Source organism: Myotis brandtii, unplaced genomic scaffold (genome assembly GCF_000412655.1).
Source record: "Myotis brandtii unplaced genomic scaffold, ASM41265v1 scaffold138, whole genome shotgun sequence".
In the NCBI taxonomy this organism is placed as follows: Eukaryota; Metazoa; Chordata; class Mammalia; order Chiroptera; family Vespertilionidae; genus Myotis; species Myotis brandtii.
In genome coordinates, this window is record NW_005354915.1 from 263,096 (window position 1) to 273,126 (window position 10,031).

Sequence of the window (10,031 nt, forward strand, 5' to 3'; positions counted from 1 at the left end):
GAAAGAATAGTGTCCAAAGCTAGCAGCTCAGCTTGGTCCTGGAAACTGGTTTCCTGCTGGTACAGCCTCCATCAGGTCCTATTTTTCCATCACTGAATGCTTTCACATGCCCTCAATACCCAGGGTTTCCTAAGTAAAATGTAAACAGTCCCTTATACCAAACAAGTTTGCTTTTTGGCTCCCAAAACTGGGGGCGGGGGGTGGTTACAAAACAAAAATTCTTAAAAGCTAGGCTGGCCTATGCTAGTTCACACAGACAGGTGAGTTCAGGGCTGTTTCCTAGCAAGACGCAGGAAGGTGCAGGGTGCGTGTTGGGGAAGAGATGCCTTATAAAAAGGCAGAGCTGAAAAAATGTTTGAAACTCCACAGGAAAATACAAGAGGAAATGTTGAGATTTTACAAAACAACCCAGTCCATTTAAAAAGCTAGACTTTCAGTGTAAAATACATGCTCACTTTTCAAAACACACCTGTTTCTAAAATTTAATGTGGTGAAATAAAATTTGTCATTGGGAAACCTGTTACTTCAAGAACTCTAAAGAATATCCCTTCACTGTACATCTTTTTATAATCCATTTTCATGTATTTAGTGTCTCCAAGTAAAACTGAACTTTACTTCCAGAGTCCAGCCCTCTTAGTACTTTCTCACCTGTTTCTCTATAGGTATCTGTAAATAATTACCATATTGTGCTCCAATTTTTACTTATTTTTATTTTAAAATATATTTTTATTGATTTCAGAGAGGAAGGGAGAGGGAGAGAGAGAAATATCAATGATGAGAGTCATTGATCAGCTGCCTTCTGCACACCCCCCACTGGGGATCAAGCCCACAACTTTGGCAGGTGCCCTGGCATGTGTTCATAGGTCGAAGGTCAACCACTGAGCCACACTGGCCGGGCTTTATTTTATTTTTTAATCCTCACCTAGGACATGCTTATTGATTTGAGGTGGGGGGAGGGGTAGAGAGAAACATCAATGTGAGAGGTAACATAGATTGGTTGCCTTCTGTAGGTGCCCTGGCTGGGAATCAAACCCGCAACATTTCAGTATACGGACGACGCCGGAGCCACACCAGCCAGGGCATGTGCTCCAGTTTTTAGATGTCCAGAATACCTTTATCTTTCCTCTCTGGTATCCACTTTGATGGCCATAAAATCACTTTATCTCCTAATTTTTGCTCTGAATTTCCCAAGGACTTTAAAATCAAGTTGTTCATGATGGGGTTGGTGTCCCTAAGAGAGAAGGACCCTGGGGGGCCAGGCCTTCTGCAGTCCTGCCACAGTGGGCCCTGGGGCTCACAGTCACCGCTCTGACCCTCTGCAGATGTCCTTTGGCCTCCTCCGTGTGTTCTCCATTGTGATCCCCTTCCTCTATGTCGGGACGCTCATTAGCAAGAACTTTGCCGCTCTACTTGAGGAGCATGACATTTTTGTCCCAGAGGACGATGATGACGATGACTAACAGGTAAGACCTGCTATTCCCCTACATGGCCCAGGAGCAGGAAGGGGGTGGGGTCTGAACTGGTAGTTTGGCCTGGTGGACACTTGAAGCAGAAGTGCAGACCTTTAATGAATTGACTCATTTGGTGGCTAATGTTTTTGCCTTTTCTCTGTTGGATGAGGATAACTGTCTTATTGACTTATAAATTCACTGGGGTTTCTTCCAACTAGGTTGGACCACAGCCAGACTATCTGTCTGTCTAATTTAATCTCTTATCTGTTTATTTTTATCCTCACCCGAGGATATGTTTTTATTAATTTTTAAAAGATAGAGGAACAGTATGAGAGGAAAACAATCAGTTGCCTCCCGTACCTACCCCAACTGGTGATCCACAAACTAGGTATGTATTCTGACCAGGAATCGAACCTGCAACCTTTGGTTGTACGGGACAACACTCCAACTGGGCCACCAGCCAGGGCTCATTTGCCCTTTATGTGCCTTGTTCTCACCACCCAAAAATTTTCTCTACAGTTTAATATGCCTTACACACCCATCACAGACAGCTTCATTTTAGTGCTTCAAATTGAAATTTAGAAACTGTAGATTCTCACCATGGACAGCTATGGTTACCAAGCTCTGCACCAGCACAGCCTGTACATGGTCACCACTGCTCATAGACCCTTCCCCCAAGACATGTCCCATTCAGCTTCCTTGTGTTGACTTCTGGTGCTCTGATATGTGTGTGGCTGCATTATTGTCATAAAGACACTCCTGATTCTTTAGTCTGGCATTCAAGGCTTGCCATGATCTGGTCACACCTATTCTAGCCTCATCTTCCATATTCCCAACCACACACCTATCCCTAGTACTCACCATTTCTTGAATTACTCCCAAGCACTGGCTCATTGTTCCTCCCACTCAGAAGGCTATGTCCCACTACTCCATTTCCACCAGTTCTCCATTATCTTTGATAAAGTCTTCCCACATTCCTCCATTTGAAAGTGACTGCTCCTTCTGACTGGCCAGTACCTCTCGGTTGACCCTCCATGTTACGTGTTTAAACACATACACCCCAAACTCTACTAGACTATGAGCTTCTTGCTGGCAGGGAACATGATTTATGCCTTTAGGGCCCCCATGCCTGGTCTGTGGTGAATGCTTAGTAAATGTACAAGTGAATAACCAAATTTACTCAAAACCGCCTCTCTCCTGTTTGATAGAAGCACTCTGGAATTCTCTTTCAGTATGTGGATGAAGGGCTGCTCTACTGCCCAATTCACTGCTGCTTTCCTTTCTTGCAGGTCATGAAGTTCAGGAAAGAGAAAGCCCTCCCTGAATCAAGACATGGCGATGCTCACAGCCTCTCCTCCTTGCCTATCAGCAGAAGGGACTAGGGAAAGCCCTCAGCCTCCCAACTCCAGTGAAGCCTCCTGCAAAGCCCATGCCCACAGCCCTGTGTCCCAGGCTCTGGGAGGTTCCCCGAGATGTGCAATCCACTGAGCATAACCAGATGATGAATAAACATGACAAATACCAACTATGTATGAGTGAGTGATGGCTGGATTTCTCAGTATGAGTAGTTCTAGCTGTTGTAGTTTCTTGTCTCTGCTGTTTGTTCTCTAATAGGCCTTTGATTTACAACCCAGGGTCTCCAGGCCCTTACGGATCCATAATTATGGGGCCTGGCACCTATTTTCATTATTTACAAAACCCCACAGAAACTCTTTTCCCTCAGTAAAGCTGTACAGGCCAACTAAACCCTCAAACTTTCTTTGTGTGGAATAACACTGGCTAATTGTCACATGCCAATCTATCATGGCTTTGGTTGTTAGTTTAAAACTACAAAATATTAAAATGATTATTTTAAAACTTGGTTTTTTAGATGAAAATAGGATCTTGGTGCTGAAAAATTTGGGAATCCTAAGGGTGACTATATATTGAACCCCCTTTTCCAGCTTTTAGACCGTCCAGTGAAGGAACAGAGAAGACTGCTGTCCAAAGCAGAGATCACTTCTTTTACCTGGTCCAACATTTATTGTTACTTTAAAGCTGCAACCGTTTGCAAAACAGTTGGAATATTTGTTCTCCGGGTGTGCACTGAACATCTGTGTCCCTAGTGGGGAGCCTAATTGAGTAGGAAGTTAATTTCATTTTAAGGACCCGTGCTTGTTGCAAATAGAGAGTTAGGCCTCTGATCAGCCACTTTCTTCAAAACCCAGGGGAAAATAGCCCGTTTGTGTTCTCTACTTCTGTGCCTTAGTGCTGCTCTCATCCCTCTCCGACAGCAAGAGCTGGCTAATTTTGGATAATCTGTGTGGTGACACTAACCATCCAATCCTGGAGGCTGTGGAAACAGCTACATTAACGAAGTCATCCAGCCGCATACCCAGTATGACAGTTTCTCAACAGATGGCCTTGTATTTCCTGTTTACCACATGCAAGGCTCTGGGAAGAGAATCCACTGTCACTTATAGGCAACCCCACACTTCAGGAAAAGGGAACGAACAGGTGGTGTGTATATGCCTACCCCACTTGTTCAGGCAAAAAGTGAGAGACTGCAGAAACGGAGCTTCCCATTGGTTCACCAATGGAATCCTACCACGAAGTGACCATCATATACTGAGTTTATTTGTACTATAAAGTATTTAAATATCAACATGCACTTTCCCACTGAATGACTTCATGGGTCGTGGCCAACATAGAACTTGGACAGGAAATCCTTTGGCCTTGGAGTTTCTGTTTCATGGAAGAACCGCATAACGTGTGTCCGCTGCTTCCACACTTTAATAGTTTCCTCCAGTTCCATCTTTCCCTGCACAAGTGAGGGGAGAGGTCTTCAGTCAAAGTGGTCCAGTGAAAGGAATACAACACCGAAGGCCAGGATTCTATTTTCTGCTCTGACACTGACTTGAGTGACCTTGGGTAAGTAACGTACTCGGTCTAGACCAGTTTCTGCATCTGAAAACAGGTGTTGGACTAAATGATCTCTGAGGGCTTTCAAATATTCTTTAACTGGCTGACTGGTCTAAGGAGAGACTTCCAGGTCAATGGGCCCCTGCCCCATGACGCCTAAGCTGACAGGCTTAACTTATATTTCTGCTTAACATGCTAAAGCTCCCTCCTATTGATGCTCGTGACTGATCAGAGACAGAATCAGGGCCAGGATTGGACCCCATTTACACAGGACTCAGCCAACCGGCCAGCCTCTTCCAGCTGTAAGCTGGCAACCAGGTGAAGCAGTAACCTCTAGGGAAGGGTTGAAGAAGAGCTCAAACTTTCACCCATATACCTTTTTTTAGTTATAAAATGCAAGCCCTGATGGGTTTTCCCTTGAACAATCTTATAATCTCTTTAATCAGGTGATAACCTCCAAGTTCATCTGTTCCAGGCAACAGTTGCTGACCCAGCAGTTGCTTTTTAAACTTGGAAACAAAGTGTTCATCTGGGAAGACTGGAGAGCTCTGGGCAGGTTGGGTTTTTAAATCGGTCAGGGAGGGTCAGTTACCTTAATGACTAGAAGATCAACCACTCTGGGGTCTGTGACGTGGGCATTCTTCATAAACATTTCTCGGACTTTATCCCGTCCCTGTTTCACTGAGATGTCTAGCTGGAATAAGTTCACTAAAGAGAAAACATGACCAGGGTAGAAATCATATGGTTAAAACATGTTTTTTAAATTTTGATCTATGAGTATTCATTAAACACATAGAGGTTGCCCATTCAATTCACTTACCAAATATTAGCCTGACCCCAAGCTAGGTGCTTGAGGATGTGAAGAAGTGTGAGACTGCCCTCAAAGCTTATATTTTGTTTGGGGAGACAAGGCCACTGCATTTGAAGGGCAGTAAGAGCATAGGTCAAGTGTATGAATGACCTGGGTTCAAATTCCATCTCTGTCACTTACCAGCTATATATCCCTGTGTACGTTAACTTCTCTGTGCCTGAGTGCACTTATATATGAAGTGAGGACAATAATAGCACATTTAACTCCATAGCTGTTGGGAGGATTCTAACAATGCGAGATGCTTAGAACAGTGCCTGGCATGGAATAAATCCTCAATAAATGTTAGTATTATTATTATTTTATTTTATTTTATTTTTTTAAAATATATTTTATTGAATTTTTACAGAGAGGAAGGGAGAGAGATAGTTAGAAACATCGATGAGAGAGGAACATCGACCAGCTGCCTCCTGCACATCCCCTACTGGGGATGTGCCCGCAACCCAGGTACATGCCCTTGACCGGAATCGAACCTGGGACCTTTCAGTCCGCAGGCCGATGCTCTATCCACTGAGCCAAACCGGTTTCGGCAAATGTTAGTATTATTATTATATGGAACATTTGTCAAAAGATAACAGGTTGGAATTAAGGTAAAATGATGTGGTGTAGGTTTGTGCACTACACAAACTTAGAGTTGAGGGAGACTGCTGAGGGTTTGTGCAGGTAGGGAAGGCTTCGATCCAGCTAGCACTACCATGTTAGGTTACTGGGGGAAGAAGAGAGAAGTTTGACGTAAGTCCTGTTCTCTTGGTCGTAAATTCTAATTAGAAGAACTGCTACCCATGAATGCAAACATGAAATCGCAATATTCAGCAATCCCTGGTTAAATATGTGCCTAAAACAGTGGCAGAGACTCAATGACCTAGACTTCATGTGAAGCACATGGATGGCCTTTGAAAATTAGATTGCAGTCATTTGTATTCCCATCCCAGGCAGTCAGCCTGCAGTGGATTTGCTGATGACAGAGCCTTGTGTGGTAGGTGCAATACGGACAGAAGGGGGGCCCACCAGCTGAATGCACAGCACAAACGAGGCTCTCGGGATAGGCTGGGCAGTGTGCTCATTTGGTGAGGTGCCTGGTGTTGTGGTCATTCCTGCGACATGTCCATTCCACTCTACAGAACTGTCACAACCAGCTCTGAGAACCACTGTTGAGAGCTAATTAGTGACCGACTGAATGAATAATAAAGCTTGACTTTTTAACTATACTCACAACTTAGTGACAGAAAAACAAAGCTTCTGCTGAGGAAATACTATGCCATGCTGCAAAGACAGTGTTTCTGACCCACACATGGAATAAATACACGAGACCAGAAATCGAACAGGAGACACTGCATCCCAGCTTCATAGGTCAGTAAGTGTTCACAGAACGGACAGGACTGAGGATCAGACAGTAGAAAGAACTCCGTATCCAGTGGTCGCTGGAGCAGTTTCCCATGGGGAGCCAATTCTATGCATCTCCCCAAATCTGCTGCCTTCGCTGCCTTCACTTCCATAGTTTAACATCAACCGGGGTGGGAGTATTTACACCGTGGAGAACGGAAAACATTATACATCTAGGTTTCCCTCCAGAGAGTTGGCTGTTAAAACACTACAGTATCATATTAGGAATTTTAGAAAATGGTAAACAAAGGGACAATAAGAGACACAAAAATAAATGTAAACTAGTGTGGACCCTAGAATTTAGAATCTTACCACTTGGGATGGGGGGAGGAGTGAGGCCTAGAGCGGCGGTCGCCAACCGGTGGTCCGTGAGGTCCGAAAGGTTGGCGACCGCTGTCCTAGAGCACTGTGGGGACTTGCCTGAGGTCATACTCTGGTCCCTGGCAAACTTGGGCCTGGAATCCAGGGTGTTTCTTGTGTTGTTTTAAAATTTACAATTGGCACTCTTTGAAGGAAAGAAATATGAAGAACCTTCCCTTGCTATCAGTATAACCCTTGCATCTTTATATTCGATTCCTCACTGTAGGAAAAAAAACAAGGTGCCCCTAGGCACACCAGGGGAGCTGGTGCCCATCACTCCCATCCTCATGTCCTCCTGAACCACCTGCCAGGAAAATGTCACGTGCACAAATGCAAAGTTTTGCTTACGAAGTCAGTTCATAGATCCCTGAATGCCCATCCTTCCAGGTTAAGAACCTTTGTTCTCAAGAGACAAATTCCATAGCTTTGTCCCAGGCGCCTTCCTGGCATCCTAACCCCTGAACACAACCTTCCACCAGTGGAAAGGCCTTAGGAAGGCAAACAGGAGCAGCCTAAGCTATGGCCTGCTGAATTGTTCTTTGGTCTAAATCAGTGGTTCTCAAACCAGCGGTGACTCTGCTACCCCCTGCCCCTAATATATGGCAATGTCTGGAGGCATTTTGGTTTGTCACAATTAGGGGGGAATGCTCTTGGCATCTAGTGGGTAGAGGGCAGGGATGTTGCGAACATCCTACAATGCACAGGGCAGTCCCCTAAAACAAAGAATTATCCAGCACATATGTGGTTATTGAGAAACCCTGGTGTAAATTTCAACTGTTCCCTACCTCCCACTCCTCCCTGTAACAAGAAAGGGTTCTGGACACTCTAGGCAAGCATTATATTTTGAAACATCTGAATTTAACACACACTCCTCATACCTATTATCCACCTGTCCCCTGAAGGCATTTGAATTTGCAATCCCTGAACCAGTAGTTAGTTCTCTCAAGTTTCTCCTTCCCTAGGATCCTGTGGGTTTAAGTTCTGGTCATCCACAATTTCTCCAAGTCAGCTTGAGGACAGGGACAGTGTGGAGCAGTCACAGTTCCTATCGTTAGAGAACTTCTACAAGGAGGCTTCTGCTAGGGTAAGCCCTATAAATAACAATAGTGATAATAACAACAATAAAAAAAACAGTAGCAGCCAACATTTAAGGAGTGCCCGAGTGCCAGGCCCTATCCTAAGCACTCTAGCTATATTAACCTATTTAATACGGTAACTCTTGGAAGAAGGTACTATTATCCTCATTTGATAGATGAGGAAACTGAGGCACAGCAAGGTGAAATCACTTGCCCAAGGTCACACAGCGAGTAAGGGTCAAGGTCTGGAGGCAAGCTCAGCAGCCACCACATTCTACTCCTCACACACAGGCGGGAGTAGCAGCCCGGAAGAGGTGCTATGGTGCTCCAGCTAGCTTAAAAACACCTCCCCTCTCGGACTAGCAGTGATGGTCTGCATTAAAACACACTAAACCAGTGGTTCTCAACCTTCCTAATGCCGCGACCCTTTAATACAGTTCCTCATATTGTGGTGACCCCCAACCATAAAATTATTTTCGTTGCTACTTCATAACTGTAATTTTGCTACTGTTATGAGTCGTCATGTAAATATCTGATATGCAGGATGTACTTTCATTGTGACAAATTGAACATAATGAAAGCATAGTGATTAATCACAAAAACAATATGTAATTATACATGTGTTTTCCGATGGTCTTAGGCGACCCCTGTGAAAGGGTCGTTCGAACCCCAAAGGGATCGCGACCCACAGGTTGAGAACCGCTGCACTCAATCAATGAAACAAAAGATCCAGGCCCTGACATGAGTACTGACTGCCCCTGACAGTTTAGGGGGCTTTCCCCCAACCTTTCTTTCATCAGGTAGAGGGTGGGGAGCCCTGAGGGGGATGCCATGATAAGGAAACAAAGTCCCTGCACCCTGCAGTTTATATTTAACACATCAGGTGAACAGGCTGGTTCTGACATCTCGGTGATTGCAGGAGTTCTGAAGTGGCAGAGGGCAGGCCACAGGGGGTGGAGGGGAGCAGTGGCTAAGCAGACTAGGGGCAGGCGGAGACAGCACCAGGAGCAAGGCTTGGAGATGGAGGGGGGCGGGGCAACACCTCACTGACATGGATGACCTTGGGAAAGTCACTTCCCTTCTCTGGTTCAGCTTCTTCTTTTGTGAGAGACGTGGGAACCCGACGGTCGCCCAGCCCTACAAGCCACTCTGCCTATACAGGTAACCTAGGGGCGCTGGACACGGTCTGGGAGCTAGAGTTGCCTTTGGGTTCCAGGTCCAGCAGGCTAGCTCTGGACTTGGGGCAGCCACTTCTCCTCTCCGTGCCTCAGTTCCCTCCCCTACACAGTGAGTACGTTATTGACAGTCCCTGCTCTCCCTCCCGGGGTTTCGTTTAGAATTACCGGGGCGGGCGGGGGTTGGGGGGGGAATGGGAGCCAAAGCGCCGAGGGCGCCTAGGAGCGCGGTAGGGATGCTGGACACAGTTGGTCTGACCCCGGCGCCACTGCCAGGTCGGGTCCACCCAGGCTCGGTGACCCTCCTCCCCTGAAACACGTGGGGGCGCCTCTGCCAGGCCCGAGAGAAATCAGAGGCCGGGAGGGCTGCGACCTTGAGCGGTCGCCTCCGGTGCCCCGCGCACGCCGATGCCTCTCACCAGTGGTCGGCACCTCCCGATACCAGGCGCGGTAGAGCTCGCGAACCCTCCGCTTGGCCTCGTTCATGTCCCGACTGAAAATGGGCTTCACCGAGGTGCTGGCCGCAGCAGCCGCCCGGCGAACGCCGCTCGCCGCCATCTTGCTAAAGTAACCACCCCCCAACCCCGCCCCCTTTCCACCCGCTAGTGCGGCGAAGGACGAACGTCTTTGCTTATTGGCTAAAATTGAAGGCCACGCCCCTAAATTCTATGGATGGGCGGGAGGGCGGCTATAGGGCTCTCTGATTGGTCGAGAGACCTGTATCTCTGGGTGGAAGGAAATCGGTTGGTGGCTGCTCATGCTCATCAGCAGAAACGCGAACTTGTCGGCTGGACGTCCTAACGGTCGCCCGACGGCG

The 10,031-nt window shown here is 46.6% G+C and overlaps 3 protein-coding genes across 3 annotated transcripts in view; 2 read left to right on the forward strand and 1 right to left on the reverse strand.

The window, feature by feature from the left end:
- SMDT1 (single-pass membrane protein with aspartate-rich tail 1) overlaps positions 1 to 2,981 on the forward strand; it is a 4,022-nt gene extending 1,041 nt beyond the window's left edge. Inside the window, exons 2-3 of the mRNA XM_005860638.2 lie at positions 1,323 to 1,463; positions 2,741 to 2,981. Of these exons, the coding sequence (XP_005860700.1) occupies positions 1,323 to 1,460 (138 nt within the window). The 3' untranslated portion in view covers positions 1,461 to 1,463; positions 2,741 to 2,981. The remainder of the gene's footprint in view (positions 1 to 1,322; positions 1,464 to 2,740) is intronic.
- A 1,064-nt stretch (positions 2,982 to 4,045) lies between these two features.
- Positions 4,046 to 9,809, reverse strand: NDUFA6 (NADH dehydrogenase (ubiquinone) 1 alpha subcomplex, 6, 14kDa). Its single transcript, XM_014535109.1, has 3 exons — positions 9,634 to 9,809; positions 4,945 to 5,060; positions 4,046 to 4,251 (listed from the first exon to the last, which is right to left on the reverse strand). The coding sequence occupies exons 1-3, from the start codon at positions 9,770 to 9,772 to the stop codon at positions 4,120 to 4,122; spliced, it is 387 nt and encodes a 128-aa protein (XP_014390595.1). The 5' UTR covers positions 9,773 to 9,809; the 3' UTR covers positions 4,046 to 4,119.
- The window catches only part of LOC106725123, a 14,024-nt gene continuing 12,722 nt past the window's right edge, over positions 8,730 to 10,031 (forward strand). Inside the window, exon 1 of the mRNA XM_014535108.1 lies at positions 8,730 to 9,200. Coding sequence (XP_014390594.1) covers positions 9,091 to 9,200 — 110 coding nt within the window. The 5' untranslated portion in view covers positions 8,730 to 9,090. The remainder of the gene's footprint in view (positions 9,201 to 10,031) is intronic.